This window comes from Plecotus auritus, assembly GCF_963455305.1.
Source record: "Plecotus auritus genome assembly, chromosome: 8".
NCBI classification, from domain to species: domain Eukaryota; kingdom Metazoa; phylum Chordata; class Mammalia; order Chiroptera; family Vespertilionidae; genus Plecotus; species Plecotus auritus.
The window spans coordinates 137,803,111-137,824,751 of record NC_137782.1 but is presented as its reverse complement, the minus strand read 5'-3'; the positions used below and the strand labels follow the sequence as shown (position 1 = coordinate 137,824,751).

General features: G+C 38.4%; 1 protein-coding gene across 12 annotated transcripts in view; it reads left to right on the top strand.

The window, feature by feature from the left end:
- EHBP1 (EH domain binding protein 1) overlaps positions 1 to 21,641 on the top strand; it is a 416,128-nt gene that overhangs the window by 124,863 nt on the left and 269,624 nt on the right. For all 12 annotated transcript variants that reach the window (XM_080686020.1, XM_080686011.1, XM_080686023.1 and 9 more), the window contains 2 exons: positions 4,610 to 4,705; positions 13,413 to 13,466. In XM_080686020.1, coding sequence (XP_080542146.1) covers positions 4,610 to 4,705; positions 13,413 to 13,466 — 150 coding nt within the window. The remainder of the gene's footprint in view (positions 1 to 4,609; positions 4,706 to 13,412; positions 13,467 to 21,641) is intronic.

Sequence of the window (21,641 nt, the reverse complement as noted above, 5' to 3'; positions counted from 1 at the left end):
TTTTTACCTTGACTATGGTGTGCTAAAGTGGTGAGTCTCTACTTCCCTTTCCTTACCTGAAGTTTTGTGATTGAAAGCAGTGGAGAGAGAATAGAGGGGGAATTATTGACAACTTATGAGTTGGAGGATGAGAACACTGCCAAACCTATATCTTCTGCTGGTATTTTAGCTAATAAGATCTGAAAAGATTTGCATGGATGAAAGATTCCATGATCTTAATCTCTTCTCAATTCCATTTCCTGGGTTCAAATCCAATTTCTGCCATTTACTTGCTTTGTGATCTTTGGCCAGTCTGTGCCTTGGTTTCCTCATTTAAGTCTGCTCACTCACATGCATCTGCACTCATATACTCAAACTTCAGTCCTGCTGTTGCAGAGTGGTCTGTGGTGAATCTGTCTCCTTTTGTACTGTTACGGACATTACTCTAGCAATTCTTTCTCTTCTGTATCATTAAATTGTCCTTCTTAAATGGGTATTTCCCATCAGCATGAAAATATTTTTTTTCTTATTAAAAAAATTCTCTCTGACAGTATTTCTCCCAGTAGCAACCAAACAATTTCCCTCTTCTCTTTAAGCAAAACACCTCAGAGGAGTTGTGTGTACTTGCTATCTTCAATTTCTTTCCTTCTATTCTTTCTTGAACCCAGTCATTTGCCGTCATCACTCTACTGAAACTTACTCTTGTGAAGTCAATAATAGCTTCTGCTTTGTTAAATCCAGTGGTTATTTTTCAGGTCTCATCCTATTTGACATATCACTAACATTTGGCGCGCGTGGTTGATTGTTCCTTTCTCTTGGAAACATTTTCTTCACTAGACTTTTAGGATCCCAATACACCTCTGCTTTTCCTTCTGCTTTACTGACCATCCTTTTCTGATTTCTTCTCATTTCCTTGACCTGTAAATATTGTGCTCCAAGGTTCAGTGCTTGTGCCTTTATATTCTTCTTCATTTTTAAATATTTTTATTGATTTCACAGAGGAAGGGAGAGGGAGAGAGAGTTAGAAACATCAGTGATGAGGGAGAATCATTGATTGGCTGCCTCCTGCACGCCCCCTACTGGGGGATCAAGCCTGCAACCGGGGCATGTGCCCTTGACCGGAATCGAACCTGGGACCCTTCAGTCTGCAGGCCAATGCTCTATCTACTGAGCCAAACCGGCTAGGGGTGTGTCTTTATATTCTTTATCTGTACTCCCTTGGTATCACATCCACTCTTAAGCTTTAGATATCACCTGTATGCTAATGATTCCCCAGTTTATAATCCCAGAGACATATATTTAGCAGTCTATTTGAACATCTGTACTTGAATATCTCCTAGGCACCTCAGATTTAATGTGTGTAAAACTTGAGTTCTCTATCTTACTTCTTAAACCTGCTCCTCCTGCAGTCTTGCTTGGTTGTTAATAGCCATTCCTTTCTTCTACTTGCTCAAGGGCAAAGGCCTTAGAATTGCCATGTCTACTTTCTTTCTCTCATCTAATCAGACAGCAGATCTTATTGATTCTGTTTTGAAAATATAAAAATATTTTCAGACTCTAGCCATTTTGTACCATCTTTCTACCAATCCAAGCCATGTCGCTATGAGCTTTCCCCTGGTTTATTGCAGTAGCTTCTTCTCCTTGTTTTCCTCTCTTGTGTCTAGAGCCTATTCTTGATACATTAGCTGGAATGAATCTGTTAAGACATAATTTAGGTTATCGTTTTTCTGCTTAAAACCCTAGTAGCTTCCTGTCTCCCTCAAATTACAAGCCAAACTTTTTGCAATGGCCTCCCAGATCCTTATATGGTTGGATCCTTATTATTTCTCTGGCCTTGTCTCCTACTCCTCTTCTTTTTGATGACTCTTCTCCAGCCACATTGGCCTCCTTGTGATCTAACTGCCTCAGCACCTTTCCAGTTGCTATACCATCTCCTTGGAAAGCTCTTCTCATGTATTTATGTATCTGATTCTTTCACCTTCTTAAGGCCTTCTCTTAACTGTTACCTTCTCAATGACACTTTCTCTGACTACCCTATTGAAAATTGTTACTTTCTTTTGCCCCCCTCTACCCTTCTTCCATACTTCTATTTTTCTCCATAGCACTTACTTCCACCTAACATACTATATATTTTACTTAATTATTTTGTGTGTCTCTTCCTATTATACTGTAAACTCTACTAAAGCAGATTGTGTTTTGTTTTTTCCTACTCCGAGTGCGACAGTGCTTGGCAGATAGTATCAACCGAGTAAGTGAGTGGAGTGAATGAATGAATGGTAGCTATACTTCATAGGCTTCTTAGGCAGATTAAATGAGTTAAACATAAGTAAATTCCAAACATAGATTGACATATAGAAAGTTCTTTATAAACTGTCAGCTTTTATTATCACATTCATGGCATTTTTATGGATAGCCTGCAGGCCATAGAGATGAAGACTCAGTTGAGATGTCTTGGCATACCTAATCTTCCATCAGCTTTGGCTGGAAATGCCACCACAAAGGAAGAACTATAGTGGTAACTCCCAAATTTTTGGGGGTTCCTTAGGGAACCTTGATAACCAAGATTTACAAGGAAAAAAAATCTTTAAAATTACACCCATTAGAAATATAAACTGCAAAAATTGCATTTTTTTTTAACTTGTTCCAAATAAACATTGACAGTCTAATGGGAAATGAACTTAAATGCAAAGCAGGAAATTACTTTTTCCTTTCTTTTTCATTTAAAAATATTTTTTATGCTATAATACAGCAACATGTACACTCATTCAATACCAAATTTTTCTACCTTGAAACCCACCAAATTGTTAATTTGCATTTTCACTGCCTGATATATTATTAAGGAAATGCTGTAAGTTTAACCTTAAAATAAATTTAAGCCAATAAAATACAATTTATTTCACACATTAGAGTTCCAAAACTATTTCTTACAATGAACAGGGTTCTGCTGCCAAAATAATTTGAAAACCACAGAAGCCGGATAAAATCATTCATTTTAAAAAATATATATTTTTTTATTGATTTCAGAGAGGAAGGGAGAGGGAAAGAGAGATAGAAACATCAATGATGAGAGAGAATCATTTATTGTCTGCCTCCTGCACGTCCCCCATTGGGTTTGGGCCTGCAACTTGGGCATGTGCCCTGACCAGGAATCGAACCTGTAACCTGGTTCATAGGTTGACACTCCGCCCCTGAGCCACATCGGCCGGGCAAGTCATTTATTTTCAAATTCCAAATTCCGTTTTTAATGGGGTTTTCACCTTAGATTCTGTGCAAATTCTAGCCAGAGTAAGAGTTCCTGGACATGCCAAAAACTGCTGCTGCCCAACTCTTAGATACTTCAGACGGTGACATGATTCCTGTTTACACAAGGACAGCCTGTACTGCCCTCTCTCACAATGGAAGTTTGCAAACCAGGAAGTGCCCGAGTTAAAATGAGTATCTCTGAGGTCGTGAATTCCCACCTCACACCTTCAGGGGAGTTTGGAGTCTTCCATTTATCCCAATGAAGAGGGGATTTAGTTGTAGCCAGTGTCACTTTATGTGAGAAAAACTCAGAAGGCAACAGCTTCACCCTGCTGCACCAGCTAATGGCCCAAGCAGCCAATGTGTTGTTAATGCCAGCACTGAAGAATAGCGACCAAGTAGTGGGAGAATCTACAGGAAGCCCCTCATACTGTGAGAGCATGGAGTGTAATTCCCACAGCAAAAATCAGAGGAAGGTTAGGGGAGATTCTTGAGGATAATTCACAGGCAGTATATAGGAGGTTTCCAATGAGAACACGTTTCCAAAACTTCATGATGGTTCCCAATTTTGAAGCAGGCCCCCCACCATCACAATTGTCACAGACCTTGGCAATGTTACAGAGATCAAGCAGCAAGGAAGGGGTCTGTGTGTAGACCCAGCTATTCCTTTGTGTGTCTGAGGCTACTGGACTGGGGTGGGGACAAACAGTGTCAACATTTAAAAACTTTGTCGTCTTCAAGAATGGCTTAAAGTGGAGCGTAGTTTTTTGCATAGAGGGGTTTTCTCATTACCTTTACCCTCACCTGAAATCACATCTTCATCTCTTAGCAGAGGTAGAAGTGAAAGGATCTACAAATGCATGTACAACCCGGGTGATTGAGTGCTGCGATTGGAAAACTAGCTTCCTTAACCACAGCCTTGTGTGGGTTTTATTTGTTCAGAGATTGTTTTCCCAAATGAAAATCTGGCATCCTCCATCAGACGGTTGGAGGGCATTGATTGCCGCAGGATTTGTCGATCATTGGGAATGGTGGAGTCTAGAGCTGGCAGACTCTCATGCAGCATTGAGTCCCCCCATTATTGCCACAGGGGATGCAACCCAACAAAAGTGATGCTGAGAAGATAACCTAGTGTCCTCAGCCCTCTATTTTGCATCTTTGGGAACAGTGGTGTGAAGGTTTGTTTATAGATGTCATTGGTAGCTATAATGTGATATAACTGTCATGGCCCAAGTTTAAAGCTTGGAAAGTTTTATTTGACCAGTTATTTTTGTTTCAGGGAGACTACAGATCTAATGGATAGTTAAGTAGGGTCAATATATTTTTCTAAATTATTAACATTGCATTTCCTGTACTTCATATTGAAGCCATTATTTTATTCTGGTAGGCTCATAGCTGGCAACCTGGAATAAAAAATCCATACCGTGGTGTTGTAGTATGGCCTGTTCCTGAAAACATTGAAATCACTGTGACACTTTTTAAGGTAAGTTTCATTTTTATAAATTAAAGAATTTATTACAGAATCATGGTTCTAAATGAGAGAATATTTCACTATTAATTGTTCTATACATTTGGGTCCAGCCTGATACCTTAATGTGCATTATTTTTAGGGATATAGCAGTTTATTAACAATGCAAGAGTATCAGGGTATTTCATGGTCTATAAAGTCAGAATAATTTGGTAGTCCTTTTGAACTTGTTATAATTAAGATACTTCTTTTACTACTTCCTTTGTTCTGTCCATAGGAAAATTTAAAGTGCTTTTCCTTTAAGAAAGTTGAGGTTTGTGGAATTCTTAGTTCTGAGCCTCATTTTGTTAGCCATGTTTGGCTAATACCAAGATATGTTTTAAAATGAGCATTTGATAAATACAGGGTATCCCCCAAAAATGTATATACACTTTAACAGCTGATAACTCAATTTTGAAAACACATTTTAATAAATACTTTTATAATTTTTCATAGAGTATATATACATTTTTTGGGATACTCTACATTTTAGTGATAGTATTAGAAGATAAATTTTAAATTTATATTTTGTTGATATTAATATTTTACTTATTTTTTTAAAATATGTTTTTATTGATTTTTTTAGAGAGAGAGGAAGGGAGAGGGATAAAGAGATAGAAACATCATCCATCGGCTGCCTCCTGCATGCCCTCTGCTGGGGATCGAGCCCATAATCTGGGCATGTGCCCTGACCAGGAATCGAACTGGCAGCCTCTTGATTCCTGGGTTGATACTCAACCACTGAGCTACACCTGCTGGGCTTGATATTAATATTTTATAAATATAGCGTAAAAGCAAAATTCTAGTGTAAATTCAAAGTATAAATCCAAAAATATAGGTGTGCATATACCTACCAGCCTATTTTATATACATGTTTTTTCTTGAAAGTCTTCCATATTTCTGGAAACATTATAATGTATTTCTTGCACATATGGTGATTAAGTACTAACATATTTAGTACTTTCCTAACCAACTCCTTATCTACTCCAAAAAAAAAAAAGAGACATGTTTAGCTTCTTTGAAAATGATGAAATTAGAAAGCAAATGCTTTATTTCTCCTTTTATTTTTTTAATCCTCACCCGAGGATATTTTTCCATTGATTTTTAGAGAGAGGGAAAGACAGAGAAAAACATCGATGTGAGAGAAACACATCAATTGGTTGCCTCCTGCATGAGCCCTGACCAGGGCCTGGGCCAGGGAGGAGCCTGCAGTCGAGGTACATGCCCTTGACTGGAATAGAATCTGGGACTCTTCAGTATGTAGGCCAACTCTCTATCCACTGAGCCAAACCAGCTAGGGCTTATTTCTTCTTTCAGTCATTCCAATTGTTTTGAAGTTACTTTTGCAGAAGGACAGGAGGAAGAGGGACATCTCATTAAGCATAATTTAGTAACATAAAACTTGAGAAGCTCCACTAAATTTTATACACACACACACACACACACACACACACACACACACACACACACACGCACACTGGAGGCCCGGTGCTCGAAATTCGTGCACGGGGGCGGGGGGGGGGGCGTGTCCCCTCACCCAGCCTGCACCCTCTCCAATCCAGGACATCCCTCTCATAATCCTGGACCGCTGGCTCCTAATCAATCGCTTACCTGCCTGCCTGCCTGATCGCTCCTAACTGCCCCCCCGCCCCGCTGCCGGCCTGATTACCCCTCACTACCTCTGCGTGCCGGCCTGATCACCCCTAACTGCCCCTGCTGCTGGCCAGGTCGCCCCCAACTGCCCTCTCCCTGCCGGCCTGATCGCTCCTAACTGCCCCCCCCCACCCCACCCAGCCTGGTCACCCCTTACTGGTCCCCCTGCCAGCCTGGCCGCCCCCAACTGGCCCCCCTGCTGGCCTGGTTGCCCCCAACTCCCCTCCCCAAAAGCCTAGTTGCCCCTCATTGCCCCCCCCCCCCGCCAGCCTAATTGCCCCCAACTGCCCCCCCTGCCGACCTGGTCACCCCCAACTGTCCCCCCCACCTGCTGGCCTGGTTGCCCCACGTAACCTGCTGTTCGGTCGTTTGGTCGCCCCTCACTAACCCCCTTGCCGGCCTGGTCACCCCATGCAGCCTGCTTGTTCAGTCATTTGGTTGTCCCTCACTAACCCCCCTGCCGGCCTGGTCGCCCCACGGAGCCTGCTTTTTCAGTTGTTTGGTCGTTCTTCACTAACCCCCCTGCCGGTCTGGTCGCCCCATGCAGCCTGCTTGTTCAGTTTGGTCGTCCCTCACTCACCCCTCTGCCAGCCTGGTCATAGGCAGCCATCTTGGGAGGGTGTGAGGGTTAATTTGCATATTACCTCTTTATTATATAGGATAACATATATATATATATATATATATATATATATATATATATATATATATACACACACACACATATATAGTTTTAAAATATATTTTTATTGATTTCAGAGAGGAAGGAAGAGGGAGAGAGAAATAGAAACATCAATGATGAGAGAGAATCATTGATTGGCTGCCTCCTGCACACCCCCTACTGGGGATCGAGCCCACAACCCGGGCATGTGCCCTGCCCAGAAATCAAACCAGCGACATCCTGAGCCACACCAGTCTGGCCACTAAATATTTCAGGACATTAAATTTAAGTAGAGCATTGTTATATGGCTTAGATGTGAAATCTGTGTAAAGAAGTTACTTTTGATTTTGTGGTTGATTATATTAATTCATTTATTCAGGAACTATTGCAGAGATCAGTAGAACAAAACAGTATGATGAATGTTAATGTACTAACCCATGAATGGAATACTACTTTTAAATGCTCTGTTTCATTTCTTCTATTTTACAAAATATTCTTAATATTTTTTATGTGTATTTTATAGTTTTGATATCACTGTTATTGGCTTTAAAACATTACTTGATTATGCTTGTCATATATATACTATACTTGGTTTGCCTAGGGAGAAATAAGGGGGGAGACAGTAGCTACTCTTCCTTTTCTCCAGGAGGACCAGGGCTATCCTATTGCCTTTCAGCCAGCTGTCCTAAAACCTTTTATTAAACCCCTGTAATCCATATTTTTTCTACTGGAATAATAAAGTAAGATTAGAAGTTAACTATGAGACTTTTGGAGTATTTCATTTAATTCTCACAGCAACCCTAAGGTTCTATGATTATTCTCGTTGTATTGAGATTAGAAACGAAGGTAACTTGCTTAGTTACACGGTGATTTAGCCCTCCTCTTCTTCCTCCTCCTCCTCCTCCTCCTCCTCCTCCTCCTCCTCCTCCTCCTCCTCCTCCTCCTCCTCCTCCTCCTCCGCCTCCTTCTCCTCTTCCTCCTCCTCCCCTCTCACCCAAGGATATTTTTTGCATTGATTTTTTTAAAGAGAGCAGAAGGGTATAAGGAAAGGAGGGAGGGAGGGAGAGAAAGAGAAACATCAATGTGAGAGAGATTACATCGATTGGTTGCCTCCTGAATGCACCCCAACTGGGGACTGGGGATGGAATCTACAACTCAGGGATGTGCCCCTGACTGGGGGTCAAATCAGAGACCCTCCCATGTGTGAGCTGACGCTGTAGTCACTGAACAACACTGACCAGGGCTAGTCCTGTTCTGTAGTCTACTTGTACTGCCTAATCTGTAATCAAAAGACTGTGACTATAGATTATAACAACAGCAAGATCTCTTGACATTCTTGAAGAATTTTAAGTAATCTCTTGAGTGTTTTGATTCAGTCTGCTGTTTATATTGGTAAAGTAAATGAATGGACAGAGCTATTCAACTTTTTTAAAAAAGAGGATGATAGTGAAGAGCGGTTAGAATAGAGCTGATAAATAGCTGACAGCCATGTGTTTGGGGAAAGTATATACACTGAGTGATTCTGAGTTGAAAGTGGCTGTTGAAATATGTCACTTGGAGGATTAGGAGATAAGTGTTGTTTTCAAGTACTGATGAGAATGTTCAGCATATCCTCATCACTGAACTTTTATGACTTTGAGTGTTATATTGTGTAGGAAAATAAAACATACACCCAAATACCTCTTCCTGCCTCATTAGCTGTATCACTTGTGCTAAGGCAACCTTGTGACCATTTAGAATATTTAAGAAATAGTTCAGTCAACATTTTTATCTTCCTGACTCCCCCATCCCACCAGAATTATAATAGAGAAAAGTAAATCAAGCAAAAAAACCTTTTCATTTTTTCATGATAATTTTTGGATCTTGTTTTTTGAACATCATTGAAAATATTCAAGTGAAAAACTTTTTCATATTTTCCCCTTTTAAATTTTACTTTAATAAAGTTTCACAATTCCCTTAATCTTGAAACTTGTAAATAGGAAAAGACTACTTTAAACCCTCTTTGTTGGAAGTATAGTATTCACAGAGGTGTGCTCATAGTCAAGGTGCATTTTAAAGAACTTATCAATGTTTTATGTTTCTATGATTCAACTAGAAATTAATTTCTTCATGCCGCATGCTTGTTTTTGAAATTTGAATTAGATTGAAAATATCTGATGCTAGTAAATGAATAACGAGCCTTTTAGGGTTTTGAGAAGGAAAAAAGGCTCTTCAAGCCATTTTCAATTTTTCTCTTTACTGCAGTGGTATGAGAGGAGACTCGAGCAGTGATTTTCACCCCTTTTCATCTCATGGCACACATAAGTTAATTACTAAAATTCTGCAGCACACCAAAAAATATGTTTTTGCAGATCTGGAAAAAAAAGTATAATTTCAATTCATTCATACCAGGTAGCTATTGTTGTGTTGGCTGTTGTCATTTTTTTATTTCACAATCGAAAAGAGGTCAGTCAATACCCCTAACTAAATAGTCAGGTATTGCATGTTTTAAAAGTTCTTGTGGCACACCAGTTGAAAAATCACTGCTCTAGAGCAGCAGACACCAACCTTTCAGACCTCACGGATCACCAGTGGTCCGGGTTCCTTAAACCAGCGGTCACCAACCTTTAGGATTTCACGGACCACCAGTGGTCCACGGATCACCGGTTGGCCACCATTGCTCTAGAGTAGTGGTCGGCAAACCGCGGTTCACGAGCCACATGCGGCCCTTTGGCCCCTTGAGTGTTCTAACGCCACTTCTTCAAAATAGACGCGCCCAGGCTGAAAACCAACTTCTGTGCATGGGCCACGAAGTTTCAATCGCACTGTACATGCGTGCCTGCACGTGGTATTTTGTGGAAGAGCCACACTCAAGGGGCCAAAGAGCCGCATGTGGCTCGCGAGCCGTGGTTTGCCGACCACTGCTCTAGAGGATAGAGTAGGACACAAAGAAGACTTAATTGATTCAAGCTGAAAACAGTCTTCATTACAAATGTTTTTGTCTAGTGAATAACAGTTATTTATGTAGATACTAAAGGCCCGACGCACAAAATTCGTGCAAGAGTAGGCCTTCCTTCCCCCAGGTACCGGCACCAGCTTCCCTCTGGCACCCAGGACCTGGGCTTCGCTCTGGCCACTGGCAGGCACCTGGGACCTGGGCTTCCCTTCGGCCCTGGCTTTGTCCGGAAGGACATCCAGTCAAATTAGCATATTACCCTTTTATTATTATAGACTAGTGGCCTGGTGCACGAAATTCATGCACTCAGGGTGAGGGTCCCCCAGCCTGGCCTGTGCCCTGTCACAGTGTGGGAGTTCTGTGATCCATTGCCCCAAAGAGGTAGGCCCTGCCTACTCATCCGGGGCTTCTTGATGTCTTGCCTCAAAGAGGTAGGCTGGAGCCGGGGGTCCCGCCTCTGTGCTGCGCGGAGCCGCGGGACCCCTAGGCCTTGCCACACGGAGCTGCGGAACCCCCAGGCCTTGCTGTGCAGAGGCCTTCACTGGGCCCCGCCTCCAGGCTGGGCCACGCAGAGGCCCCCGGACCCCTAGTGCAGGCACGTGGAGGCCTCCACTGGGCCCCACCCCCAGGCTGGGCTGCACAGAGGCCACCAGACCCCTGGCACAGGCATGCCGAGGCCTCTGCTGGGCCCTGCTCCCTGGCTGGGCTGTGTGGAGTCCTGTGGACCCGGCGGAGCTGCGGGGAGGCCTCTGCCAGGCCCCAGGCCTCCTGGTGATGGATTGTGACGGCGTGATGCAAGTCCCCGATGCTACAAGTCCCCGCCCACCCGCACCTGCTGCGTATGCAGCCTGCTGATCGGTCGTTATGTGTGAGGGCATCCCGACCATTTACATATTACCCTTTTATTAGTATAGATTCCATTTTGAAGTGTCTTGAAAATGAACATTACTGTTGCTATTTTACATGTTTTTACTCACTTTACCATATCAGATGTGTCCCTTGAAATTATTCTTTTAGGGGTAGTATATCATTGGTGTTTAAAAATAATATTTCAGCCATCGCCAGTGTGGCTCGATTGAATGTTGTCCCATGCCGGAATACAAAACTGAGATCTAAAAGATGTATGGTTCCAAGTGAACAACTAATAGTATTAAAACCATGTACTAGCTGTGATGCAGCTAGGCTGCATTCCTCAACAAAATGAGGGGGTCGGGAAAGCAGGGTGGATGGTAAAATGTCTCTTGCCTGAGCATTGTGTCTCGCTTTATTACTTAAGTCTCTAAAGTAGCACTGTTTGTGCCTTAAATTCCCCATGGAAAAGCTTTTTAAAGTTTTATTATAGTACTAGAGGCCTGATGCATAAAGATTCGTGCAAGAACGGGCCTTCCTTCCCCGGTCTGCCGGCACCACCTTCGCTCTGGCCCGGAGCCTCCGGCCTGAAGCCACCTTTCCTCCTTCCCACGCTGCTTAGAGGCCCGGAGCAGCTGGGGTGAAGTGGAACACCCTGTCCCCGGCCGCTTGGCGCCTGTGTATGCAAATTAACCCTCTATCTTTGTTGGGTTAATTTGCATACTCACTCCTGATTGGCTGTGGGCGTCACAAAGGTACGGTCAATTTGCATCTTACTCTTTTATTAGTGTAGATTCTCTGTCCATAAACCTAGTTCAGGGGCAGGGCCAGTCTGGGCAAACAAATATCAAGTAGAGTTCTCTACCTTTCTTTTCCTTTTAGCCTTTTCTACCTCTCCCTGCCCATTACCACCAAAGAAACTCCTTTTTGAAAGGTTTTTATCCTATTTGTGTGAATTTACTAATAGAAATGGTTGCCTTAATACAGCTTAGAATCAGTTGCTACTGTGCTATTGCAGTGAAAAAAAAAGTAAACACATATAAAGAAGTAAAACTAAGAAGTTTTGAATTTATCCCATCGGTATATAGGAGTCATTAAAGAAATTTGAGTTGGTACTAACATGGTTAGAATTGTGCTTTGGGAGAATCCATGTGTACAAGATTGATTGGAGGACAGATAGACTGAGAATGCTGCAATTGCTTCTATTCAGGCACTATGATAAGGACTCAAACTAGTGTGTGACAATAGAAACAGAAGATTAATAATAGTCTAAAGTGGAATCAGACATGAAAAAAGATGCTTCTCTAGGAGCAGCATGTGGGACCTGAGACCCAGAAGGGGAATAGCAGAGCCCGTTCTCTATCTGTGTGCACTCCCTTACTCTTAGATTGGAATGTTGAGCCAAAAGCCTACTCTATTTAAATATTGTCTCACTCTCAATATTTTCATCCCTCCCCCTTCTCTAACACATGGAAGTGAACTTGAATAACTTAATTGTACATATGATGCGACCTCACTACTTTTTTTTTTATGTCTTATACTCTGTTGCCTTTTGCTTTTACTTATTCTGATATCTGTAGAAGTCCTAAGCCATCCCTCCTGGCTCACATGCTTTCTCTTCATAAAAGTTTTCATGTTCATTTCTGTAAAAAGTGATGTGTTGTTTTCCAGTGTTTGGTGAAACCATGTATTTCATTCAGTACATATTTATTTTGATTAGTTATTTTGTCTTAGAAAGCAAAGACAACTATATTTGAATCCATATAACACCTCTACACTCTCATATATAATAAGTATCTAATAAATATTTATCAAATAAATACTTGCAAAAATGTGCCTCATTTTTTTAAAGTTGTATTTGGTTGTAGGATCGATTATCCTTTCTCAAGTTTCCGAGGCATTTCCAGGAGTAATGAGTGAAGGGGGAATCAGCATATCAATAACCACACCAGTTTGCCATTTATGTATGGTATGAAGTCCTTTGCAGTGCTTTGAAATACCAGATGTTTACATAACCTCTGCTCAGAAGAAAGCCTTGCCTCAAGTGATACTTTTAATTTAAAATATTTACATGTATAAAGATGAAGGCAGGGCTTTATAGAAGCATGTAATATCTAAATAAAGTGCTTCTTAATAGTTTACTCGGTAAGTTATCTGTCTCTGATGGGGTTTCTTTTTATCTTGTCATCTATGCAATGCTGGAAGATGATATGCATCAATATAAGTGAAATAGAGTATTTATCAATATAAAATAATGCTTTAAGTTTAGGGACATAGAGTAAGCCGTTCTGCCTAAAAAGTCGGTAAAGCTGAAAACAAGGCAGCCTGCATTTTATTGCTTGATTGATTACATTAAAGAAATGTGTATCAGCCCTGGCCAGTGTGGCTCAGTTGGTTGTAGCAATTTTCCATGCACCAGGTCATGGGTTCAATTCCCGATCGGAGCATGTATAGAGGCAACTGATTGATGTCTGTCTCTTACATAGATGTTTTTTTCTCTCTCTCCCCCTTCCTCCCTTTCTAAAATCAATAAAATAAAATAAAAAGAAATGTATATCAACTTGATAATTTTGCTTTTATTACAGGATCCTCATGCAGAGGAGTTTGAAGATAAAGAGTGGACATTTGTCATCGAAAATGTAAGCTAATGGCAAAGTCTGTCTTTCACATTTTTACTATAGTATATACATTACTAAAGTACACTAGCATTTTGGTAATAGGAGTAATGTTTCCTTATAAAATTAAATAGCAATTTAAAAGTAAAAATGCTCTTCAGTACTGAATTATGTATGTATTTTGGGGGCTTGAGGGAAAGACTATATGTCTTACTCAACTTTTTATCTGTTCAGCATCTAGCATGGTGCTTCTCACATAGCAAATTTTCATTTAAACATTTGTTGAATGAAAACATGAGTGACCTTTGAAATCTTTTTAAAATAAAGCACATGCTTTACTTTTTGTTTGGGTTGAGGGATTCTAGGTTGGTGCTTTAATAATCTTTAATTTACATATTGTGGAATTTAAGTGACTGGCAGGTGGGTATGGTAGGTGTTCAGTAATGTATTTGAATAGGGATTAGGGAATGGAAATATAGTAAATTAAAGAGAGTGTGGGTTCTGGAGTCAGATATTTCAAGCCTTAGCTCTTTCACTTATAAGCTCTGTGATCTTGGTTAGTTTCTTAACTTCTCAGCCATAATGGTTGTTGTGAGGATTAAATACTTAATTTTAATGAATATTAGTTTTTATAATTATTGTCATTGTTATCATGACCAGCATTAAAGTTCTATAATATATTGATAACAGATTTTAACATGCTTTGCAGCATATATTTCCTTCCCAAGTCAGCATATTGTGTGACATTGTTTTATATCTCAGTGATAAAAGGATTCTTACACTTTTTCCAGCACTAGCTAGGCCATTTTTAGTCTGAAAGATCTGGGAAGCTTGGGAGGGAGGTCAGGTCCAAGCATAGCAGGTGGAGTTCTGATGGCTGGATATCAAGCCAATATCATATTGAAGGTTCACACATGTTAACAACACTCTGGCTTTTCTGTAGTGATAGATTTGAACATTATATTTTGAATAGCAACTGAAGTTTTAAAAACAGTCTTAGACTTCTTGAAATTAGTTACAGCTTTAAAAGCTAGCTTTCATTCTCACATCAGGAGCTTCTCCCCAATGTATGTTCTTTCAGTTTTCAGTGCTCATGGTTGTGTTATACATCGAATCTAAAGTCTGTTTAAGTTGATGTATTAAAGAATTAAATTTGAGTTGTAATTAATGGTAAAGTGTGTAAAAAATGGTAATTTTATATTTGTTTAGAAAGGTGTTTTTACAACACAATTACTCTTAGGATAAGGAAGCACACCAGTTCTAAGTTTCTGAAGAATAGGTTATGAACTAACTAACCTACTGAAAGGTGAAAGTAAAAAAAAAAAAAAAAAAAAAAGCTATATGATATTTTGTGTTATATATTTTATAAAGGTGTTTTAAATGTCAATAGAGAAATATTAAAATTTAAATTGAAAGAGATGTAAAATGAATCATGAGATAAAGAGGTATATTTTGAATTATCCTTTTCCTTTGGAGGTATGTGTTTTCAAGTCAGGAAGTATATTTGATATCCTTTTAATGGTATTTATTAAAGCTCATTTTGTTCATTTGTATATTTCTTACTCAAATAATTGAAGTTGCTAGAAATGTGACTGTGAGGTAAGGGAATGACCATGGGGGAAAACGGAAAATAAAATATATTAGCATTACTTCTGTACAAATGTTTATTAATGAATTAGACTTATAAAAATGCAAGAAACATAATATAGATGACTTTGAACTATTATTCATATTGTTTATAAAACTTAGAAAACCAACATTGTTTTGAACTATTACTAGAGTTAAATTTTACTATGCCATCCCGTGATTCTAAACGTACAATCATACTTAACTCTGAGTTATGTAGTGGGTAAAACACTGGACTTGTGGAGATTCTCAGCCATCATTATGCTTTTTAATAGCATAATGTCTCTTGACTCTCTGCCTCATATTCTTATTTGAAAAGAATACATTTTTCTTTCTCCCATATCATAGTATAGAGAAAACATGAACTTTTGGTTGGGTTAGAATTGAGTATAAATCCTGATTTTGTATCTTCAAAACTGGTGACCTTCAGTAGGTTATATTCTAGGACTCAGTTTCTTCATCTAAAAATAAAGTTTTTTTGTTTGTTTACTGATCTCAGAGAGCTTTTCCTAGGTTTGTGACTTTGTTTTAGTTGATAGAAATACTTTTATAAACTTTTTGAAAATTACCTTTTTGTAGATCAAATTTTTGGTTTTCTAGTTCATGAAGAATGAAATATTTAAAATAATTATCTAATATACCATTTTGGAATAAATTAATATCTCCCTAATTTATATCTTTCTTTAAAAATCCATCTCTATATGTATTTTCTGTATGCTTTTAAATCTGGAATGGAATATGAGTATTGTGAGTTTCTTATTCTGAACTTTTTAGCACAACAGTTTTTTCCCTCCTACTTCTTGTTTTTATAATAGCTACTTTATATGCCAGATTAAAAAAAAAGAAAATTAAATTGTGTGGGTGAAAAAAGTGAAGGGGAATAGGAGGTACACCCTTCCAGTTATAAAATAAGTCAGCATAGGAAATAGAGTCAATAATATCTTAATAATCTTTGTGCGATGACAGATGGTTACAAGATTTATATTAGTCATCACTTTGAAAGGTATGTAAATGTTGAATAACATTTTTTGTATTCAACATAATATTGTATGTCAACTGTAGTTTAATTTATTAAAAAATGGAAAATTGAATTATGGTATAAACTTGCTTTTCATGTTGAGGAAGATATTAGCCATTGTAGCAGAAATCTAATTTCTCAGCGATGGGTATGAAAAAAGTATACCCATCTTTGAAGAGGTAGCAAAACTTAGGGAAATCTAGGTATTAAAGATCTAATTTGAAGAAAATTAAAATGAATCACAATGTGGGAGGGAGGCAGTTTTTCAGCCATCAATAATGATGACAATAATTAATAATGCTTGCTAGGAACCCAAATTCAATAAAATAACCTTTATTAGATGAATTTCTTATGATTTTATTACTGGCTTATAGCTGTTTTTATTGCAAGTGTTTTTTCTTAGAGACAATATGGGATTTGACCTATTTTACTAGCACCATGTTTATTTTTTAAAAGAGTTGTTAAAGAGCGAAAGGTAAATAGTAAATACATCCATTATCATATTTACTTACATTGTATATAGTTACCAGACTTCGGAGGTATTGTGAAATTGCTGTGTTCTTAATACATGGGAAAAAGTATGATTGTACGTTATAACCAAATCATCTAAAATACATTAACTTAAAAAAGAATATAATAGTTTACATACTTTAAATTAGAATAACTATCACAAATTGTGATCTATCTAATCTCAAAGGATGAGGTCGTATAATTACTGGTAAACCTAAAACAAAACAAAAAGAAAAATAGTGTATTCTTATCTGGAAAATAGACCAGGATTGGGCAGGAACTTAATTTCTTTCTGCCTGGACCAACTCCTATATACTGAGAGGAATAAATGAATTTTGAGAATAGTTTTTTTCTTTCCTATCTGGGTATTAAATCTTTTTATGTGCTCTGGGAATTCTAGGTCAAATTTCTGAGATGCTAAACAGGACCACTGCTTGGATAAGTAAATTTAACAGGGGAAAAGTTCTGTTCTATATATGTTCTGTTCTATATACCACACATACAAAATTTTTTTACATAATGCCTTTTGTGTAATAGGTACTCAGTAGATATTTGTTGAAAGAGTGAATGATTATAGTTAACTGTTAGAAATCCTATAAAGATTATTATTTTTAAGGGAGGAATTATAGCTCTTCCTGTAAGCATCCTGAGGTGAACTCTGGAAATGGTTTGCTGTTCTCTTGACCCAGAAAACCCCACAAAATCATGCAAATCAATGGTTCAAATCTTTGTGTTCACTTTAAGAACACTCATTAAACTGCCCAGGTCATCAAGGGTATGCATATCTGAACAGCCACTCATTATCTGAAGGATGTCACTTTATAAAAGCAATGTGTGCCATTCCGTTATCAGAGTAGATGTGCCCAGGCCAAACAGTGAGGCTGGAGTTGCAGGGTCAGTGGCCCAAAAAGAGTGCTGAATTTTTGCTGCACTTGGTTAAAAATGCAAAGAGTAATGCTGAACTTACGGGTTTAGTTTCAGTTATTTGGTCATTGAGCACACCCAGGTGAACAATGGTCTGAAGATGTGATGTAGAATTTACAGAGCTCATCAGTGGATTAATCCACACATGAGCTCTCCCTGCCATATTGAGATGATCCTGCTGAAAAAGAGCAGATTTTTCCTAAACCAGAAAAGAGATTGCACAGAAGAAAAAAAAAATCCTTGAAGAAACGAAAACATACGGCTAGGAGTAAATTCTGCATCAAATAAATGCTAATAAAAGTAAAGAGAGAGAGGGTGAGAGATTACCTAAAAATCTATCAACTGTATAGAAGAAAAATTTAAAAAGTAGACTCCTGTGGCAGCGAGATAGTATGTGAAGGATCTCATTTGCCATTACATAGTTCTTCTGATCAACCTCTACATAATTTACATAGATTACATCATACTTCCCATGCTGTCAATAAAACATCCTGGTTTTTTTCCCACATGTGTCAACATGGTTAATAGGCTACTACTTCATTTAATTGACCAACTCTCTGCCATTCAGATCATTTAAGATGGATTCTACTATAAATGTATATTAAACAAGTCATTCTCATGAGATTTGTCTGTGTACTCATCTATAGGATTAAATAATGGCTCTTAGGTATTTTCTTTTAAACCAAAATTCAGTATATGTAGACATTACATTTTTCAGGTAGTAGCTGTTTGCTTTACAGTAATCCCCCTTACTTACATGGGATATATTCCAAGACCCCCAGTGGATGCCTGAAACTACAGATAGTATGGAACCCTGTACATACATACCCAAGATAAAGTTTAACTTATGAATTAGGCAATTTCATGGATTAGGCAATTTCATGGATAGAAGATTCATTTTCTCAATCTTAGCATACATTTTTTATGTTTTTTTGGCTTATTTAAAGTTAAGAACTTTTACCTTTTCAGTTAAAGGAAGCACTTACAGCTTCTGTTTGTTATATCTGGCAGCATTATTAGTTTTACGCTTTGGGGCCATTATGGAATAAGCAAAAGGGTTACTTGAACACAATGTTGCAATATCTCTACAATCTGATAACCTAGAAGACTACTAAATGACTAATGGGCAGATAGCCTATACTCTGGACAAAGGGATGATTAACTCCCTGGCTGGATAGAGTGGGACAGCCTGAGATTTTATCATGCTACTCTGAAGGGCATACAATTTAAAAGTTATGAATAGTTTATTTAGGGAATTTCCCATTTAATATTTTTGGACCACAGTTGACCGTGAGTAAATGAAACCTTGAAAGTGAACTGTGGACGAAAGGACTATTATACTTGACATTATGTGATTTTAACCTTTCAAATAAATGAACGAGTATTCATTCATTTATTCATTAAGTAGCAATTAATTCACTGTGCATGTATTTTGTGCTTGGCACTATTTTAGGCTAGAAATACTGTAGAGTGGTATATAAAACATGAATAAAAATCTTCATGGGGCTTACATTCCTTTGTGTGTGTGTGTGTGTATGTGTGTGAGAGAGAGAGAGAGAGAGAGAAAGAAAAGGAGAGAGAATAAAAATTATTGTCTGAGAAATATATTCTATGTTAGATAACAAATATATAGTGTATGTTACATGACAAATATATAGTATGTTAGTAAGTGCTATGGAGCAAAAACAGAGAAGCTATAGATAGAGATCTCCCATTTTATTCTATGGATATAATGAGCCTTCTTATTCCTTGTAAAGAGAATTCAGATATGCTTATCAAATTAATTTAAAATATATTAAAAATGTATTAAACAAATATTGTGAGGTGTGAGAAAGTTTAAAAATAACCTTGGGATTCTATCTAAATCTTTTTTTAGGTTGCAGCTCCCCTCAGTGGTGAATGATGAAATTGACTCTTGTCTGGAGAAATAATTCTATTACTGTAACAATAGTATATTACAAATGTTGTGCTCTGTCTTACATTTTAATGTGCTTACACGTTATGTACAGAAGAACTAGTAAATTTCAAAGGGCTAAAGTTTGTCTTTTCTTGTAAAATCTGCATGTTGTTAAAGGTTTTGGGTAAATTGTCCAGACACTGAAAAGTGTTCTGACACTTTGAATGGAAATTTTAATACCTTTCTTTTCCTTGTACAATCAATAAGAAACATTTTAACTTTTTGCTTAACATAAAATATCCCAATAAAACATAGAGGTCATCAAAGCATATTACCCTAACAAATTTATTGAGCCCTTACTGTATACCAGATATTATGTGGAATACTTCATACACATTATCTCATTTACTCATTATAATAATTGTGAATCAGGTATCAATATCCTTATTTTAAAAGGAAAGTTACTTAGGTTAAGTAACTTGCTCAAGGTATATAGCTAAGAAGTCAGAATCTTATTCAGTTTTGTCCTTCTTCATGCTCTTTACCCTTTACTTCTGTGCAATAACTACTTCCCTTAGTCACAAAGTTGAAAATAATTTGAAATTATAGAATCATAGATAATTTTTAAACGTTTTCTTTAGTGAGAAACCTGTGAGGGATATTTGTATTAGGTTAGTAAAGGTAGTCTTTAATTATTGTGCATTTTTAGGCTAAAAGCTATTGGGATTAATTACTTGACTGCTGCTAGACATTACAAAATGGAATCCCAGAATTTATCAGTTCCTACAATTCTGAGTATTTTTTCTCAAAGCAACCTTCCAACCTCTTTGTGTAAATTGAGATAATGCTGTCTTCGTCATTTTGGTTCTTTTGTTTCTGGTTACAGAGAAGATTTCCCATTTTTTTCTGAGCTTTCTTCTTTGAACCAGAAAGCTACTTTTACATAAATGATTTTACTACTGCTAGCTTTGTAACTTTAGACAAGTTATTTAATCTTTTCTAGCCTCAGTGTACTCAGGTATGAAAATTACGGTATAAATATCTACTCCATAGGTTATTAAAGATTAGAAATAATGTATGTAAAGCATCTAGTTCAGTAATGGGTAATTAATTTTATCATTTTAAAGGAAAGGAAGCTAGATTTCCAAATTTATTGTTTTAGGATTTTAGTTTTCCACTCCTTTATATTACTTATGCCTCTCAATGATATCTAGACTTGATCATTATCTTAAATGAATGACAACTTACAAACATCTCACTTAGATTAAATTTAAACTTAAAAATATTTTAATCTTTCTAAAGTTTTCAGCTTTTGATAGGATAGCTTCTCCATGTAAATTTAATCCAAGAATAAGAACCAGTTTGTTTTCTGAAATTAAACAAGTGGTGCTGGTAATTTATTAATATATACATCTGGGCCTGAAAGTCTATGTTTGTGTTTATCTGTTCACAGTATGGCTATGTGAATGTACTTCAAAAACAAATATAAATGAGTTTTAAACTATCCTTTATTTTGGATTATTTACCATCCATATCCCTATTATTAGTGCAGATCATCAAGAATAGATACTATAAAATAACATGTTTCTTTTTTTTTACCTACTATAATATAACAATGTTTGTTCACCAGGTAATTGACATTGTGGGTTTTACAAGGTGGGGGGCAAAAGTAGCTTTACAGGTGTGAGCACGCAAAACACAGAGTTTATTCTTGTTTTTATTTATTAACTAGAAGCCCCGTGCACAAAATCGTGCTGGTAGGGTCCCTAGGCCTAGCCTCTGATCAGGGCCATCTTCTGCCTGTTCGCCAGTACCCAGGCCGAACGCCGCCTCTGCTGCTGGGGCGGGTAGGTCACAGGCGCACCCCACAGCTTCCATCAGCACCACAAGCCCCAGCAGCAGTGGTGGCAGCGGTGGCGCCTGCGTGAGTGGCCCTGAGCGGACAGTGCATTCCATCAGTGGCCAGCCCGGCACACGCGCATGGAGGTGAAGTCGCCAGCACCCACTTTCCCATAGGCCTGAGCCCCCGAGCAGCCACACACGCATGGAGGTAAAGTCTCTGGTGCTCGCTTTCCCGCCGGCCTGAGCCCCCGAGCAGCCGGGGATGAGTTGGGGATCCCAACGGCCTGACAGCCAGTCCAGTCCTCCCACCACCCACCCCGGTGCCCCCGTTCACCATCGCTGCTCCATCGAAGCCTGTGGGCCAGGGGGAGGGACCAAGATG